The 20,325-nt window shown below is 35.4% G+C and overlaps 1 protein-coding gene across 1 annotated transcript in view; it reads left to right on the top strand.

Moving 5' to 3' along the window:
• LOC136043969 (ATP-binding cassette sub-family C member 4-like) overlaps positions 1-20,325 on the top strand; it is a 164,559-nt gene that overhangs the window by 117,045 nt on the left and 27,189 nt on the right. The window contains exons 15-17 of the mRNA XM_065729052.1: positions 1,459-1,634; positions 7,814-8,142; positions 14,323-14,402. Coding sequence (XP_065585124.1) covers positions 1,459-1,634; positions 7,814-8,142; positions 14,323-14,402 — 585 coding nt within the window. The remainder of the gene's footprint in view (positions 1-1,458; positions 1,635-7,813; positions 8,143-14,322; positions 14,403-20,325) is intronic.

The raw sequence follows: 20,325 nt of genomic DNA, 5'->3' as shown, positions 1-20,325 counted from the left end.
TGCAAAAAAAAATAATTTTAGCTATTGGACATAGTGCTGATGAAGCTTGATGTTGTTAAATATGGACGATAGACACAAGAATTTAATTGAAATACATCACAGCATCACTGATTTGATGCTAATTACCAGTAATTATAAAAGCTAAATACTAGGCTATAATTGCTTCTAACAACTATCTAAAAATATGTGTCAGTAATGTACAGATGCAAATATGTAATGACACATTTTTTTTGTCTGATGATAATTGAGACTGAATGTTGCCAGTCTCTGAACATACAAGAAAAATATAAGGAATTAATGTAGTTGTATTGACCTTCTTCTCTTAAGAAGAATTTTTTAAAAACATTAATTACGATCATTGAGTCTTAAAGTTAAAAAAGAAACGCTTGAGAATTTATTATTATACATAAAAACAGGAAAAATTCAATTCAAAAACTTTATCTTAAGAAGCAACTTTTTTTTGCAGGGGCCAATTTTTGGTGGAGAGATTTATCCAATCCTTAGATGTTAGAAAAATGTATTTTAAGTTTTGAAGTTGCTCTTTACTTTCCAACATTCCTCCTTCAAAAGTCCCTGAAAATTTCATCCCAATAAGTTCATCTAATCTTAAGGTATAAAATTGAGTTACCGAGAACTCTTTAAGAGAAACTCTTTAACGAGAACGGTAAAAAGTAATACCATTGATATTGAGGGACCTAGCTCAAGATCTTTCAATAAAAAGCTCATGGACGTTGGTTGGGATATCGTACAAATTACTGTGGTCCTTGCCAATATTATCTCAAGGTCATTACTAGTCAGGGAGCTAGGCTAGGGCTATTCGTACAAAAGCTCCTTACCGGTGTGCTGGAAGCTCTCAATAGACCCTACAAAGTCGATGCGAGGTATACTACTAACTAGATGTGTATCGACTTATTTTCCAGAAATCATTTGAAAAGAGAGATCAAGCCTTAAAGAGATCAATAAAATTGATTGAATTTATTTGTAACTTATAGTATTTGTTTTTGTTCAAAATTCTATTTATTTATAATTATAGCATTAATGTCTTATGTAGAAATATGGAGACATTCGTTTATTTTGTAAAATAACTTGTATCATGTTCGCTTTCACAGGCTTATTCTGTATAATATTTGCTTTCTTGTTTTGACATAGTGGGAGCTATGTGGGAGCCATGGGTGATTGCTTCAAAATTTTGTAACTACATGCATCAACTAATTGAGAGGGTCGCAAAGTTATCTGTGAATCAGGTCCTTAGAATAAAATGCAACTATTTAAGCAGGAAACTGCTCATTCACATGATGATAATTACTTTTAAATTATTAAATAGGCTATAGAAAATTATCCCAGACTGGAATTCCCCCCCTCCCACACTAACACGAACTCGTAAGTTTTTTCTTCTTACCCTTTTCACTTGTATTTCATGCCTTTATTTGATGCTTTGTTTTTTTTCTCTTTTCTTAGCAAAAGGATGAGCCAATAGTGATACAAGAGATGCGCACAAGAGGGAATATTACGATGGCAACTTACAAAAACTATTTTTTAGCGGGCGGAGGATGGATAGTTATGGTTCTTTTAGTCATTTGCAATCTCATTACGCAAGTCTTATTTAGTGGCTCTGAATATTGGCTTACCTATTGGTATGTATAATTAAACTTTCTGTTGAAAAGATGGCGCCCTAATGGCTATAATAATAGTATATTCACAAGAATTTGCACTAACTGGAACCCAAATGAAGCAAAAGAGATGAAGTTTGGGAAACTCCCCCTCCCTCCTACACACGCACATATCAAAAGGGAGAAACGATGGGGAGTCAAAAGCTATCCCATGAGTATTTTCTTTTCTGGCAACTTCGATTAATATGATGATTTGATTGTTTCCATTTTAAACCTGCTACTTTGATATAGAAGAAACCTAAGCTTCAAGATACATACTGTTTATAGTTAAAAACAAATGACGATAGAGCATTTTTTGTAGTTCTTATTTATAAGAACTGAAGTTTTTATTTACCATCTTAAATCTTTTAATTAATATCCCTGCATTGCTGATATACAAGTAGATAGTTATGTAGTCAAGCGCAAAATTGTTGCTGAATGCCTTAGTTTCAAAAATCATGAATCTTTTATTAGTTGAAGGATTGGAAGGAACGTTTAAGTAATGAGAAAGTTAAAGAATGCATTCTTTATGTTTTTTCTTCTGTAACATTCATAGGAATATATTCTTTATGAAAGTTGAAGTATATTATGTGAGTATATGGTCTAGCAGGTTTTCAGTAAGAAATAGATGACCTATTTCCTTAATGATAAGACTTCAAAGGCAGTATATTTGCATAAATATTAATGAGGAAGCGCAATAGACTACTATTTTTCGCTTTTTTACATTAAAAACGAGCTGGGATTAATTAAAAAAATTGTATCGAAGTAAAGACTGAATTTGAAGCTTCAAACGAGCAACATTTTTAGTTACTTAATGAATTATTGTTTTTTCTACAAATTATTGGAGGAGGGGGTAATGCCCTCTCCCCCCAAACGACGTCAAGTATTCTTTCTTACTAGCTTATTGCGCTTACCGCCATCTTCAAAATTCTAGTCTTCCTTCTTTTGGTATGTGGCTGAATACTGACGATTGGTCTGATTTTTATAGGTTAAAAAACCCCTCTAAGTCCTTGATAATGCCCATTTGCTTCCTCAAACCCTCGCCCTATTTTCTTAATCCTATGTCTCGTGAAATTTCTGTGTCCTCATTTAAACTACTTAGTGTCACAATTTCTTCAAATTTTATATCCACGTTAAAGACATCATCTACAGAGCTAATGTGTTTATCTCCCTCCTTAAGCTCCTAAGTAAATTTAGCGTCCCCCTTCCCACTCCTTAAGGATTTACACATCTTTTGTCCGCCCCTATCTCGAATATGCTTGTATGGTTTGACACTCTAGTATCTCTCGCGAAGAATCAGAAAAAAATGAATCAATTTAAAAAGAGCCTTGCGAATAATTTTCAAAGAAAGCAAGGTGCCATACTTTCTGCTCCTAAAAAAAGCTAGTTTGGAAACACTTGAGCGCACGAGGGTTTTGCTGTGCCACCGTTTTGCAAAGAGTGCACTAACAAACTCTCTGACGGCAAGTATTTTCCCCAAACATCACTCCCCATCCAGATGACGACCGCTTCGAGCTGTTTCTGAGCCCTTCCTATTTCGTCCCCTTCATCACAGAAAAAATGAATAAATATCCCAAAAGTTTCTCCCTCTTCTTTTATTTTTTTATTGGCTTATGGTGCTTCCCATGCACTTACTTGCTTGTTTTACCCCCCACCCATTCTTTTTTTAGTTTTTCTTTTAATTTTTGTGCATTTTATATTTTGTTCTCTTTATTTGTCTCTATCCACTTATTTTTGTCCCTTCTCCCCTTTTTTTGACCAGTTTTAATCTTCTTAACTTTTTTATTGACTTTATGCAGTTAAATCATTAGCACTTTTTAGTGTCCCTTTTAATTTTTATATATACTTATATCTTGTTCTTTTTTCGTATATATTTGTTTATTTTGCCCCCCCTTTTTTAATGTCTCTTTTAATTTTTTTCTGATGTGTATTTGTTATTATTGACTCATAAAAGATTATTCATAATGATTTTTCTTGTTCGGTGTTGTTTTTTGCTTTTTTTGCCAGTTTTTGTGTAACCATATGATTTGTTGGACTCCTAAGTCCAAATTCGGCCCTTTGTGGGCTTGATGTAGAGATTTTTTGAAACAAATATGTTATCTTATCGAACTTAACGTCTCTGCCTAGTAAAATACTAGCTGCAGTCATATTACAACGCCTAAAAACAGCACTAAACTCACACATCAGCGAAGAGCAACACGGGTTTTGGCTTTGTTGGCCTTGCTCTGATCTTGTTTTCATTCTTAGACTCATCGTTAAAGAATCCAGGGAATGGGACAAAAATTATATATATGCTCTTCATTGATTTAGAAAAGGCATTCGATTCTGTTGATTGAAAGACTTTTTAAAAGATTTAGAATTGTTACGGAGTACCTGATAAACTTGTCAAAATGATAATCGTGCCCTATGAAGATAGTAAATTTTTTGTGCGCATAGAAAATTGGAACGCGCATTTCTTCAAGCTAATATCTGGTGTCAAACAGGAATGTGTCCTATTCCCTCTCCTGTTTGTTGTAGTCATGGAATACATCCTAAGGCAGTGTCCGGGCCCTGGAGTGAGGATTTGCAGCCGACAGATCTCTGAACCGGACTTCGCTGGCGTCGTTTTTCATCTCTAAGAAGTGAATCAGTGACTTCAGCTGCTACTCGACGCCATAAATGAAAATGCCAAAAAAGCGGGGTTTATATTGAATGTCAGTAAGACAAAATGCATGGCTACATCTGACTGTCCGCTGTCACTGAAATGCAAAGATAAAGCAATTCAACAGGTTAATGAATTTAAGTACCTCGGGAGTCCGATTGATTATAATGATGAAATAGTAAACAAAATCAAGAGAGGATCAAGAGGTACATCAGCTTTGATAAGTTGAAACTAATCTGGCGCAATAGGAAATACTCTAAGCGCTTGAAGCTCCGCCTCATGAATAGCAATGAGACGTTCATTCTCCTCTATGCAAGTGAATGCTGGAAACTAAATCTTCAACCGGCGGAACACGTCCTATCTTTTAATTAAATACAAAAAACAAGTTTTTTTAACTGAAAGTAAGGAGCGACATTAAAACTTAAAAGGAACAGAGATTACTTCGTATATGAAAGGGTTGATGAGTCATCAACGCCCCGCTGTTTACGCTAAAGTTTGACTCTTTCTTCAACTCTTCTTTTTAAAACAGTAAAAAACTTTAGCGTAAAGAGCAGGGCGTTGATGAGGAAGCAGCCCCTTCCATATACGAAGTAATTTCTGTTCGTTTTAAGTTTTAATGTCGCTCCTTACTTTCAGTTAAAAAATCTTGTTTTTTTATTTAATTTCTGAACGTTTTTGAATCAACGCATGTTTTGACTTTGGCTCTCCGCAGAGGAATAATTAAAACGAAATTTGCATATTTATTTTTTTTTGGCTAAATGGCTTTTTTATAGTCTTGATCGAATGATTTTGAGAAAAAAGGAGCGGGGGAGGAAGCCTAGTTGCCCTCCGATTTTTTGGTTACTTAAAAAGGCAACTAGAACTTTTAATTTTTTAGGAATGTTTTATTAGCAAAAGATATACGTAACTTATAAAGTAGCTTACGTAACGAACTTTTGTATTCTCATGTTTTTAGTACATATATGAGGGGATCACCCCCTCGTCAGTACCTTGCTCTTTACATTAAAGCTTAAATCTTGTCCCAATTCATAAAGAATGACCCCTGAATCACAAAAGCCATAGAATAAATAGTTGAAATTACTAAAAATACTTTAGCGTAAAGAGCGAGGTATTAGGAGGAGGTGAGTCCCTCATATGCGTAATAATTTCTTTTCGTTTTAACTTTTAATGCCGCTTCCAGTTGAAAAAACTTTTTCACAATTATTTTTTCATTGTTTTTTTTTTTTTTAATAATGCTAGAAAATCCTGCGCTCCCTTCATGGAATTTTTCTTCCCCCATGACAAATTCCTCGATGGAAAGCTCCCCCAACATATCCCCCTCTTCTCAACCTCTCCTCCCAACCAAAAAAATCACCCTGAAAACGTCTGTACACTTCCCAATAACCATTACTATATGTAAGCACTGGTCAACGTTTGTAACTTATAGCCCCTCCTACGGGGACTGTGGGGGAGTAAGTCGTCCCCAAAGACATAGTTATAAGGTTTTTCGACTACGCTGAATAAAATGGCTATCTCAGAATTTTGATCCGTTGACTTTGGGAAAATAATAATCGTGGGTGGGGGTATAGGTGCCCTCCAGTTTTTCGTCACTTAAAAAGGGCACTAGAACTTTTCATTTCCGTTAGAATGAGCCCTCTCGCAACATTCTAGGACCACTGGGTCGATACGATCACCCCTGGGAAAAAAAAACAAAAAAAAAACAACAAATAAACACGCATCCGTGATCTGTCTTCTGGCAAAAAATACAAAATTCTACATTTTTGTAGATAAGAGCTTGAAAATTCTACCATAGGGTTCTCTGATACGCTGAATCTGGTGGTGTGATTTTACTTAAGATTGTATGACTTTTAGGGGGTGTTTTCCCCTATTTTCTAAAATAAGGCAAAATTTCTCAATCTCGTAACTTTTGATAGGTAGGACTAAACTTAATGAAACTTATATATTTAAAATCAGCATTAAAATGCGATTCTTTTGATGTAGCTATTGGTATTAAAGTTCCATTTTTTAGAGTTTTGGTTACTATTGAGTGGGGTCGCTCCTTACTACAGTTCGTTACCACGAACTGTTTGAAACATGTGCCTTTAAAGAATACTGAACTCTTCATAGCAAGAAAAGGTAACGAATATAGAAGTTCCCTCGTCAACTAATAGTTACTCACCTTGTGAAACGTAGGAGATGGACGTACCTTGGCCACGTTCTTTGTATGCCAGAGGGTTGACTCCCAGGTATAACATGAGTGGTGCCCTGAAGGGAAGCGCAAAAGAGTTTGACCAGGACACAACTTGCGACGGCATTATGAACAGCATTTGAATAGAAGGGTCCGTATTGAATTATCTATTATATCTTTGAGTTCGTGGAACAACTGAATGGGATCTAATTATCGCATTATTTACTTTTATTGCTTCTTGCTTTTATTTTCAAGAAATGATGATGAAGATATAGGAAAAACGAGAATCTTGGATTCAAATTGCTAATACGTACTGCCAACTGCACCCTCCCCCTGAATTTAATAAAAAATATTCCAGAAATCACAAAAATTATTATAACCGTTAGATTATTTATTTGAGATTTTGTGCCCCTTAAATTTTTGTGCCTGAATTAAGCGTCTCCTTGCCCTTCCCTAAAACAGCCTCTAACTGTCGGGTATTGGAAAATTATCTCGTGCACTATTCATGTATAAGTATAGTTCCAAATTTGTTCCTAAGTGTTTCCTAAATTTATTTATTTCTGGTGATGAAGCACAAAATTATCCTACGCGATATGCGAGTAACATAAGGATACTTCCAGTCGTTAGAACTAGATCTTTATTTTCAATGCGTCGGTTAGGCCGAAAGTTTGGAGTTATCTTTAAAAAAACGGTGAATATGTGTGATTTTCTTTGAGATCATAAAACAATTTGTCTTCGGTTTTATGATTTTTGAATCATAGTTGAATTAAAGTTCATTTTCTCTCAAGTTCGCTAAATAAAATAAAAAAAAAAAGAAAAAAAAATTGTTTAATTTTTGTTGAATAGAAGAAGGGGTTTTTTGGGTTTGCTGGTAAGTGTAATGAATCTTATTAAGGAAGGGTTGGTGCGACTAGGAGTTGCATAAATTCAGGTTTCTTTCTCTTTCTTTTTTTCTTGTGTTTTTCAAATTTTTATTCCTATATTTAAGGGGTTACTCAAAGCAAGCGAAAACCTAAGGAGGGTTATGTATTTTCCCGTATTGTTCTTTTTTGTAATCTTTTCTTTCTTTTTTCTTCTAATGAACCCTGTATATAAGTTGAGTTGAAGTTGATATCAACCTTATTATAGGAATTTGTTTAGTAATGTTCCCACCCTTCTTGTTAGTTGGATTTGATTGTTATAAATTTTTTCGTACTTTCGGGATTTACTTATATCGATTTTATATTTATAATATCATAATAGGGGGTTTTCATTGCTACATTTTAAATACTGATTTGATCTTTTTCTGTAAAATAACGGTTACTGTTAGACTTTGTTCCTTCAGTCTTAATTTCTTAAAACCCATCTTGATTTTAGGACGAATCAAGAAGAATACCTTGCAAACCAGAGAGAAAATGAAAGCTCAATTAGTACTGTTTTAATGAGAGACAACTCTCTAGGTGATTCGTTTGCTGTTATTGATAATAGCACAAACGGCAATCTCACGCTGCCTGGGTATTTCGGAACGGACCAAAACACCAATGTGTTGATCTACACTGGGCTGATTGTTGGCCTTTTTATATTTTCAATGACGAGGACCGTGGCATTTTTTCTCGTTTGCATGAAATCTTCCGTCAATCTGCATAATCGGATGTTCAGAAGTGTGGTCCGTGCTCCTGTTAGGTTTTTTGACACAAATCCAATTGGTATGTTTTGTCTAAGCTTTTATTTATATATTTTCTCTATTCATCTGTTTGTATTAAAACTGGAGGTGGGAAATAAGGTAGGTGAGACCAAGCAGAAATTAGATTTAGCAATATTTAAATTGTTGCCTGTTTATCTTTCCACTTAAAAAGAAAAAAAAAGAAATCTTCACCAATAGGTAGAAAACTTATAGCGCAACGTAGGTACAATTTTCTCAGTCTTGCCCAAAGTCGCTCAAGTTTACTTGTTCTTTATTTTCTCACAATATGAAAACAAAATACTAGTTGTCAATATAAAAACTGACTCAGGTCCGGATAGCGATTTCAAGATATTATAGATGAGCTATATTGATAACCCGGTTTGACTAATACGCTCATATTTATTTTACCGTGAAATATAAGTTTCCATTGAGGCATATAAAACAGAATTTTTAGACGAACTGGGACAATAAAAATTAAGGTGTCTTTGATCTCACTGACATTCCCTGACAATTTAGATTTAATCCGCTGAGCTTTTTCAGAGATTTTACTGATATACTCTTTTGATAACCTATTTACACATAATATCCTTCAATTTATCTATTGATTTGAGCTTGGATGGACACTAAGTTACATAGGGGCTCGTAGTCTGTTACTTTTAAGTGGATTGGAAAAAAATTTAATGTATCTCTTTTTCTCTGATCCTTTCCCACCAAGTTTAAGTTTTGATCAGTTCCTCTTAAAACTTCCTGAAAGTTTTCACTTAATCCCCAAATTGTTCCAGAAACATGAACTGCTTATATAACTTAGGGTTTCATAGCGTCTGATTTACGTTGGTTACATGTGCTATATTGCCTTAAATATGTTTTGTGCTCAACATAATTTTGAACTCCAAAATCTTTTTGACAAACTAAAGAAAAATTTTAGTTCTAGCGAAAAATTTGCAGTCCTCTTTCCCTTAACCCCATAAAAATTTTAAATTGATATTACAAGCCATTCCAGAAATATTTCACTTATGGTTTTCAGATAAGTTCACTCATGCTTGTAGACTTAATAAATCATGTAAATAAAGTTGTAAGAGAAGAACAATGTGCTCTAGAAAGAGGAGAGGTGGCAAGAGTGAGTGGAGTAGTTACATGGAATTTTGATTTCTGTAAAAAGTAAATTACTTATTTTACTCATTTGTACATTTAAAAGACCATTTAAGTAAAATTGTAAGAGACGAACGTTCTAGAAAGAGGAAAGATGATAAGCGTGAGTGGCGTAAATAGATTTATTGGTTTGATTTCTGCAGAAAGCAAATTACGTAGCTTGGTCATACTTGCTGATTCGAAAGATCAGCTAGATATCAATAAAAAAAGATAGATTTGAAAATTTCAAATCGGTATCAAAACTGAAACGACGAACCTCCTATAAAAGCCAACAAATTGATTTGACATTTATTTCGTTTACCACATGTCTCATCCCCCATCAAAACATTTTTAGTTAAGTTTACCAAGATTTAGATTCTAATTTTTAGTATATAAAATAATCTACCCTTTTCCCCTCTCTTTAAGTCTGTCATGCTAACTAATTTATTTACCCTCAAAGTCATTTAAGTCAGAATAAAAAGTTTGATTCTTAGTTTAGTTGAACATATTTAAGATCCCTCCTTACTTTTGGGCTTTGTAAGCCAGTTTTTGGTTTACACTAGCCCCTATCTGATTCTTCTTACCCCAGCTCTCGATATAAGTTTAAGTAATAGCTCGAGTTTTGCTTCCTTAGGTGTAAAGGATGTCAAAAACGTCTTGAATTAATACCTTCGTCAATTGAACTATTGTAGAATTGAAAAACTAATCCGTATGTTTGTAAACGACCTAGAGCAGATGAAATTAAAATAAAATCTCGTAAAGATACACTTCCTGGACTCAGTATTCTTGATTCCTGTGCAACTTTAACTCGAGGCTCATCTCATTTATGACAAAATCATCTGTAACTATGTACCTGGATGCATCTTTTCTAACTATGTCCATAATGCTACTCAGTTCATTGAGACTTATTTTGGAATCAACCGTTCCATTGTTGGAAGATAGGGGAAATGAGGTTCAGCTGCATTGGTAAAGCGGTATTAAATGCCTTGACCATATCCAGTAAATTACCTATTAAAGAAAGCTCCGTATATTGAGGGAAATATGTGTTATCATCCCTGAATATAATTTCATCTTTTTCAGCAATATCTTAGTAGTTGAAATCATTTTGCGTGACATTAAGATAAGAATGCCCTCCCCCAAATACTTTGTCAATATGTTGATTTAGTTTTACGCATCAAATTTCGCTAAAAAATGAAGCTTAGTACTCTTTACTGTTCCTAGGACTTTGTATCTATGCTATTTCATACACTTGAATGCACCTATACCCTTTTGATTTGTCCAAGAGTAAGAGCAGAGGCAGTGATAGTAGTAGCCCCTGAAGCTTCAACTTATTTCCTTCAGTCGTTCGAGGGATATTGCTTCGACGAATCATTGACAACCAACATACAAATAGGTCATTTTAATTAAAGAAAAATAAAACATCCCTGAAAGTTTCTGTTTATACTACTCGTAATCCAATCCTAAAATATTCTGCCTGGATATCTGGAAAACCAGGTCAATTTTGTTAACATGGATACACTTAAAACTATTTTTATTCAGTTAAATAGTAGCGGTAAAAGTAGCAATAATAGTTGTACAAGTAGCAAAAGTGGTAGTAATATTTGTAGCCCTGGAAGATTCAGCTTAATATCTTAAGGTGTTGTTGGGATATTGTGACCCACAAGCATAGAGTACGTTTTGATTCAATTCAGCACCACCCTCACCATTCTCTGGAAGTTTTACCAATACCCTTAGTATTAGCAATTGTAGTGGATGGTCATAGAAGCAGAAGTAGTACTAGAAGCATCAGGAGTAGCATTAATGATAGCCATAGTAGCATTAGTAGTAGTTGCAGCAATAGTATTCACGTTTTGCCTTTTTGGTCTACTTCAACATCCACTCCTTATTCCCTGACAATTTCTACTCAATCCTTGAATCTATTTCTAAGATATTACTGATATCCATTTTGATAACCTGCATGCATATGGTCTGTTTTGATTGTGACAAACGTCCTCCTCAACAGTCTGATAGTTCCATATTAATACCATCAGCCATAACTATAGTAGTGACAAAAGCAATGGCTGTAGTTGTCCTACTACTGCTTATAGTTGTAATATTCACACAATGCATTTTTATTAGTTCAATTTACCCCTCAACATGTCCTAAAAGTTTCATCCTAATGCTCTAAGTCGTTTCTAAAATGCCACTGATGCGCTCTTTGACAGTCTACATACACATATGCTGTTTCAATTCAAGTAAAAATCCCTCAAAATATCCTGAATATTTCTCTTTAATACCCTTGGCCTTAATAGTAGTAGAAGTAGCAGGAGTAGTATGCACATAGTACCTTTTTATTGGCTTTAACAATCTCCCTCAATATGCACTGAAAGTTTCAACTTAATCCTCTAAACTTTTTCTGGGATATCGATTTTATGCCCTTTTACTTGCTTGAATCGACATAGTGTTTCGATTGGATTCAACACCCTCGCCAACATACCTTGAAAGTTTCATTTTAATGCCCTTTACTTTAGCTGTGCTAAAGTGTTACTTTAGCTGTGCTACTAGTAATAGTGTTAGTAGTAGCAGTAGCAGTATTAGTAGTACTACCAGTTGTAGTACTATTATGCAAATAGTTTGTTTTTGTTAGTTCAACATCCCCCTTAACATGACCTGAAAGTTTCAGCTTAATACCCTACACAATTCCAGGGATCTTCCTGATACACCCTTTTGACAACCTGTATGCATAAAATGTGTTTTTGAGTTAGTTTAACATCAACCTAAACGTTCCTTGAAAGTTTCATCTTCATACCCTTAGCTTTAGTTGCAGCAATTGCATTAGTAGTATGCAAATAGTGCCTTTTTAGTTCAACATACCTCTTACTACGCCCTGAACTTTCCAACTTAATACTCTAAGTTGTTCCTGAGGAATACATACATATTTTTGGCGCCCTGAATGCACGTATTGCGTTTTGGTTTAGTTTAACATCCTCTAAATATTCCCTAAAAGTTTCACTTTAACACCCTTAGCCGCAGTTGAATTAGTACTCTTAGCAGCAGTAATTATAGTAATATGGGTAACGTGCAATTAGTGCCTTTTAGTTCAACATCTCCCTAAGCATGCGCTGAAAGTTTCAACTTATTACCCAATGCTGTTCCTAAAACATTGCTTATATGTCATTTTGACAATCAGCATGCATATAGTGTGTTTTGGTTTAGTTGAAACACACCCTATACATTTCCTGAAATTTTCACTTTAATACCAGTAGCCTGACTAGTAGCAGTAATCGTAGTAGCAGTAGTAGTAATAGTATGCACGTAGTGCGTTTTGGTTAATTTGAATTCCGCATCAACATACATTAAAAGTTTCAACTTAATGCTCTTAGGCGTTCCTGCGAAATTGTTCGTAGGCATCTACATGCTCATGGTGTGTTTTGATAGTAAAATTTATAAAACAAATTTTTTGTGTCGATTTGGAATTTCAGTTGTGTTAATTTTTCAGAATTTCACGAACTTACTAAAACTGCCAAGCAATAGTTATTTGGGTTTTTAATTTTAATCTTTGCTATTTTCTTCCGGAAAAACTTTGTTTTTGAGCCATTAAAATAAAATAATAGTTCCCTCAATGAAAGCAAGAAGGATTGTATATTAATTTCCATCACCATCATCCCCTTCCCAAAAAATAGTTTTTATATTTATCTGAAAGCTCAATAGGGAACTAAGACATTTAGGGATTTATTTTCTCTTTTTTAGGTATATGTCCCCTCACCTCCGTGCCTACAAGAAGATCCGCTGCTCCTCCTTTGCGCAGTTCCGCAACATTTTGAACAATTTTATGAATTATGAAGCAAATCAATTTTAATAAGTAGAAAGCCCTTTATTCCCCAGTTCCATCGTTCAGTCTTTGTCTAAATAAAAAAAAAGACGAGAGATTCACTCTTATATCCTTCCCTGCCCCTGTATACAACTTTCTTTTTATGTCAGAAGGATCATGGCTATTTGTACAGTTTGAGTACTGTGATGTAGTTTTGTAGGGGTCTGCCTCTCCCCTTGCCTGTCCTTCATAATAGCTGATGCGTAATTACACATCATTAAATATGAGTTCCTGAAAAATGTAGTGAATCAACGTAGTTAAATTAAGTATTAAGATAAGTGGCAATATTAACCATAGGACTGTTTGCTGTTCAGGAATGAATGTGCTCTTTTGCAAGTATTACTGCCTTTTTAGCTTAAAAGCTTTCTGTATGGTTATTTGGTACTTGTGTCTTGAAGCAACCACGCTCGGAGATTTTTGTATCGCGAACATACGACAACAACCGGTTTTCATGGTCTTTATACCAGACAATATTAGCTTCGCCTCCGTGGGAAACTACACTGTAGCTATATTTTAATTATGTATTTAGTTGATATTTTGGTTAGGTTAGTTTAGATTACGTATTTAATGTAATGCGGTCTGGGTGGCAACCTTGCATAGTTCTATGTTGTAGTTTCCATAGTTTTGTTACTAAACTATTATATTTTATCGTATTTGGTATATTTCATTATGATTAACCTAACTTCAATTCTTGAGTGTGTACTAGCTTACAAGGAAGTACCGAAACCATTTAACATAATGCGTTCTGGGGGCCTTGATTCCATAATTCTCTGTTGTAGTTTTCATAATCTTGTTACAAAAGTATTTTACATTCATCATACTTAAGTATATTTCATTAGGGTTAACTCTACTTCACTTCTTGACTGTGGTGGCTATAAGACAAAAATACCGGTTATTTTACTTTAAAATCGAAATGCAGTCTCAGAATTTTCGGTCGATAACAACTTGCTCCTCTTTGGGACAAAATTATAGTTTGCCCAAAAACGGGGGCCATTTTGACACTGCAAACTGGCAAAAAATATCACTTCTCCATCACTCAGTATTTTTGTTCGCTTAGAAAAGGGCACTTGAACTTTTGATTTCCATTTGAGTCATCCTCTCCTGACCCTCTTGGGCCATTGGTTTGATATGATCACCCCTTGGGGAAAAAAGCATTTCGTTGCCGTGAACTCTCCGAATATTAATGCATATCTTGTCGTTTGAGCTAAGGTCTTTTTTTTGTAGGAAGAACTCTCAACCGTTTCTCGAAAGACATAGGGAGTATGGATGAACTTCTGCCAATGACTATATTTGACTTTTATACCGTAAGTTATTTTTTTTACTATATTTTTTACAAGATGAGCAGTCTGACTGGTAGAGGGAGATGAACTCAGCTTTGTCTCGGGCAAAGCTCAAACCGTGACCTAGTTCACCAAAAATATCAGCACTTTTTCGATTTTTATTGCGAAGTTTTCACATGGGTATATTTTAATAAGGTATCTGACTGTCTGAAATATGCTTTTGGAAGTCATTTTTTTTGGAAATACGCCAGGGACCCCAATACTTTGGTAAGATTTAAAATAAAAACTTAGTCAGTTGCGAAACCAAAAAGATGTTATCAAATACAGGTAAACACCTAATCTTTTTGGCTAATTAGAACATTTTAGTAAAACTATATGTTTGGATGTGGAGTATTTTAAAGGGGAATGGGCCTAGATAAATTCATGACAATTTCGTGCTGACTCTAGACCTCAAGCAGAGTTTTAGATTTAGTTGAATGTACAAGGCTTGTGATTATTCAAGGCTATCTAGTTAAAAACAAGAGCTAAGAGCTCATATGGCACTTGTGACGAGGCAAGAAGAGCTATGAGCGAAGAGCTCATATGGTATGAGCTCTAACAAAATTCTAACAATCAATAGACTGATTTAAAAGGAAAGTCAGAGGCTTAATGCCGGTCAGGATTTAAAATAGGAGCTCTGAGTCACGATGTCCTTTTAAATATCAAAATTCATTAAGATCCGATCACCCACTCGTAAGTTATAAATACCTATTTTTTTCTAATTTTTCTTCTCCCCTTAGCCCCCCAGATGGTCGAATCTAGGAAAAAGACTTTATCAAGTCAATTTATGCAGCTCCCTGACACGCCTACCAATTTTCATCGTCCTAGCACGTTCAGAAACACCAAACTCGCCAAATCACTGAGCCCCTCCCCCCAATTCCCCCAAAGAGAGCGAATCCAGTACGGTTACGTCAATCACATATCAAGGACATTTCATTATTCTATCCACCAAGCTTCATTCCGATTCCTCCACTCATAGTGTTTTCCAAGATTCCTCCCCAACTCCCTCCAATGTCAAAAGATCTGGTCGCGATTTGAAATAAGAGCTCTGAGACATGAATTCCTTCTAAATATCAAATTTCATTAAGATCCGATCACCTATTCGTAAGATAAAAATGCCCAAATTTTCACGTTTTCCAAGAATTCCGGTTTCCCCTTCCAACTCCCCCCCCAATGTCACAGGATCTGGTCGGAATTTAATATTACAGCTTTAAAGCACAAGATCCTTCTAAATATCAAATTTCATTAAGATCTGGTCACCCTTTCGTAAGTTACAAATACCTCAATTTTCAAAATTACCCCCCCCCCCCCCAACTCCACCAAAGAGAGCAGATCCGGTCCGGTTATGTCAGTCTAACAGTATCTTAGACAGATTTTTATTCTTCCCATCCAGTTTCATCCTGATCTCTCTGCTTTAAGTATTTTCTAAGATTTCTGGTCCCCACAACTTCCCCCCCCCCAATGACGCTGGACGCGGTTGAGATTTAAAATAAGGGATCTGAATTACGAAGTCCTTCTAAATATGAAGTTTCATGAAGATCTGATCATTTCTTCGTAAGTTAAAAATACGTCATTTTTTCTAATTTTTCATAACTAACCCCCCCCCCCCCCCAATAGAGCGGATCCGTTCCAATTATGTAAATCACGTATCTAAGACTTCTGCTTATTTTTCTCACCAATTTTCATTCCGATCCCTCCAATCTAAGCGTTTTCCATGATTTTAGGTTCCCCCACCCCAAACTCCCCTCAATGTCACCAGATCCGTTCGGGATTTAAAATAAGAGCTTTGAGACACGATATCCTTCTAAATATTAAATTTTATTGAGATCCGATCTCCAATTCGTAAGTTAAAAGTACCTCATTTTTTCTAATTTTTCAGAATTAACACCCCCCCCCCCCCAACTACCCCAAAGAGAGCGGACCCGTTCCGGTTATGTCAATCATTTATCTACGGCTTGTGCTTATTTTTTCCACCAAGTTTCATCCCGATCCCTCCACTCTAAGTGTTTTCCCAGATTTTAGGTTCCCCCTCCCAACTCCCCCCAATGTCACCAGGTCCGGTCGGGATTTAAAATAAGAGCTCTGAGACACGATATCCTTCTAAATATCAAGTTTCATTGAGATCCGATCACCCGCTCGTAAGTTAAAAATGCCTCATTTTTTTTTCAGAATTAATACCCCACCCCCCTCCAACTACCCCAAAGAGAGCGGATCCGTTCCGGTTATGTCAATCAAATATCTAGGACTTCTGCTTATTTTTCCCGCCAAGTTTCATCCCGATTCCTCCACTCTTAAGTGTTTTCCAAGATTTTAGGTTTCCCCCTCCTAACTCCCCCTAATGTCACCAGGTCCGGTTGGGATTTAAAATAACAGCTCTGAGACACAATATCCTTCCAAACATCAAATTTCATTCAGATCTAATTTACCGTTCGTAAGTTAAAAATACTTCAATTTTTCTCTTTTTTCCGAATTAACGGGCCCCCCACTCCCCCCCCCCCCAGATGGTCAAATCGAGAAAACGACTATTTCTAATTTAAGCTGGTCCGATCCCTGATACGCCTGCCAAATTTCATCGTCCTAGCTTACCTGGAAGTGCCTAAAGTAGCAAAACCGGGACCGACAGACCGACAGAATTTGCGATTGCTATATGTCACTTGGTTAATACCAAGTGTCATAAAAATTGGAACAAAACGATATAAAAAAAACAAAACAGAATATTGGCTAAAGCTATGCATAATATAAAAGGCAGATAGAAAAAAATGTATTTTACTGGAACGGTGAGAACTTAAAAAAAAGAATTATTCTATATTCATGAGTGATCGTTTCAGTGAAAGGAAGCTAGGAAAAGCATGTAAAGGGGACGAATAAGGTGATGCTGGTAGTTTTGTCAGGGATCCCACCTAATTCAGTTCGTTCAAGCATAAAATGCATCAAGAAACATAAATACGCTTTAATTCTAAAACTGTCAGTACGGATTTAATTCCTAATGTTTTTTACTCTAGTTTTTATTTAAAAAAAAGGAATAGTTGTGGGAAAAGTCAGAGTCATGGCCAATTGTAGAAAAAAGCCAAGATAGATTGTCCAACTAAAGTCTATTGAATAAAAAAAGAACAGTTTTTCAACTAAAAGTAAGGAGCAACATTAAGATTTAAAATGATCACAATATGAGGGCTGTTGCTCCTCCTCAAAACCTCGCTCTTTAAGCGAAAGTTTGAATTATGTCCCAATTCTTTCAGAATGACTCCTAAAACACCATATTCGTTTAATTAGAACAATAAGAAGTTTTTTTTTGTCAATACGGATTTAATTCATATTGTTTAAAAAAAAAACGAACAGAATATGAGGGTTGTTGCTCCCCCTTAAAACCTCGCTCTTTAAGCGAAAGTTTGAATTATGTCCCAATTCTTTCAGAATGACTCCTAAAACACTATATTCGTTTAATTAGAACAATAAGAAGTTTTTTTTAAGTACTAAGAAACTTCCGCGTAAAGGGCATGGTGTTGAGGAAGAGAAACGCCATAATTTCTGGTCGTTTTTTAAATTATGCTAGGAAATCTGGCCTAACCTCCATGGAAAAATCCCTCCTTCCCATGGATTTGTGCTCTAGACAATTCAATCCTGGTTAAAAAAGAATACCCTGAACAATTACCCTTAACATCTCCACGCGTAGAATTGACTCGGCAAAGAAAAAGCAAGAAATAGGACAAATTTCGTAAAAGAATTCTGGCAAATCCCTCCAGCGTAAAATTTCTCCTGTAAAATTCACTCCCTGGAAACTTCCCTCCAAACGGAAAATTATTGCCGTGACAAATCCCATCAGCCGAAAAAGTACCCCCCCCCCTCTCTCACCCGAGAATTGTAACCATACTTCAAAATAATGAATACTATGCGTAAATAATCGGCAAATTTTGTAACATAAAGACTTTTCTCCAGGGGAATGGGAAGGGGTTCATAATATATCTAAAGGCATAGTTATTTGGCCTTTCAACTATGTCAAACAAAATAGCTATGTCAAAATTTTGATCGGACGATTTGAGAAAAAAGGGACGTGGGAGGGAGCCTAGTTGCTCTCCAATTTTTCGGTACCTTAAATTAGGCACTAGAACTTTTAATTTCCGTTCGAATGAGCCCTTTGTGGATATTCTAAGACCACTGGGTCGATACGATCACCCCTGAAGAAAAATAAAAATAAACACACATCCGCGATCGTTCTTCTGGCAAAAAATACAAAATTCCACATTTTTGCAGACATGAGCTTGAAACCTCTATATTAGGGTTCTCTAATACGCTGAATCTGACCGTGTGATTTTCATAAAGATTCTATGACTTAAAAGGGATATTTTTCCCTTTGAAAATAAGGCATTTTTTCAGGCTCGTAACCTTTTATGGGAATGACTAAACTTATTGAAACTTATATATTTGAAATCAGCATGAAAATTCAATTATTTTGATATAAGTATAGGTATCAAAATCCCGTTTTTTAAAGTTTCGGTTACTATTGAGCCGGGTCGCTTCTTACTTATAGTTCGTTACCACGAACTGTTTGATTACGGATCTGAGCTCAGGGGAAATAATCAGGTAGCGTAGCTATTCAATACAATATCAATACAGCTGAAACACATATAAAAATTACTTTTTCTCCATGGAAAAACAGATAATCAGGCTATAAAAGATGGCAAGTTCAGACGAATAGTATTTTTTGAAAACCTAATGAGGATTTTTTTTTTTATTGCAATATATTTGTAGGTTGCCCTTAAAGGGTGAAAGGACTGGAAATTTTTGCACCCTGTCCTGTACACTAAAAAAAATCCTCTTTTTGGTATTTTCTTTGACGAATACCTATGTGGATATTTTCCTTATAGGCAACATAAAAGTATTGTCTAAGTAATGTGTGATACTTCACTGCATTAGTTTTTTCGGAGCCACTTTGTATGGAAGAAGCCTGAGAAACCTCGATGGAAGCTGTAGAAACTGAAACTTCTAATACCTTTTTTAAGAGTCAAAAGTTCCCTCCTAAGACCATTTTGGCAGCCATTCCTTCCAAAGATACCCAATCAAAATGTTGAGATAACTATTTTGTTACAAATACTTAAAGATCCAATAAATATGATATCGCGATGACTTGCTCAACCCGAAGCCCTTTTAGCAAAGACTGTAGGCTCTGCACGTCGTCCATTGTTTGCGAATAGATTTTGTTATTGGGAAAGAAGGGCAAGTTTGATCTTTGGTTTCGAAAAAGGCAAAGGGTATTAAGGTAACAATTTTGGAGAATGTTGATGGGGGTATTGAACTAGATCTATACACTACATCTGTGAAGACCGTATCTGGAATATCTTAGGAATAGCTTCGGGATTGTTTTGAAACTTTCAGGTTGTTTTTATGGGTGTTCAATCAGCCAGAAAACGGCTACTGCTGTAACAACTACTACTGCTACTACAATAATATAAGCATGATGGTCATAGCCCAAATCCTAATATGAATGTGCTTCACTAGTTCACCTGTAATAATTAATCTGTCACATAATTCCGTAAAGGCTTCGAACGTATTTATGTTTTTGAAAGTTGCTTAAAAACTGGTGGAATGTCCTTGGTAAGCAAACGTTCACCAAGTAATATGTGACTATGAGACTCAGAGATCGAACCTTGTAGCAACGCACTGCATGGGCCTTAGTAGTCGAGAAGCGTCTTTAATCCAATTACTTACTTACTGCTAAAAAGTTATTATAAAACTAATGAGACTGTATTGCTGTACAAACTGAAATTAAAAGTTTTATGCTGTGCAGTAAGGGGATTCTGACTTCTTCTCCTAGACTATTGTAAAGACGTTTTTGTAAAGACGTTTTTTTAAAGTTTGTCATAAACCGTAAATATTGAATGTTGTGAAGATGGGAAAAATGTAATAATATTAC

Source organism: Artemia franciscana, chromosome 2 (genome assembly GCF_032884065.1).
Source record: "Artemia franciscana chromosome 2, ASM3288406v1, whole genome shotgun sequence".
NCBI lineage: Eukaryota > Metazoa > Arthropoda > Branchiopoda > Anostraca > Artemiidae > Artemia > Artemia franciscana.
Note: the sequence above shows the minus strand (reverse complement) of the source record. Positions and strands in the feature narration are given on the sequence as shown.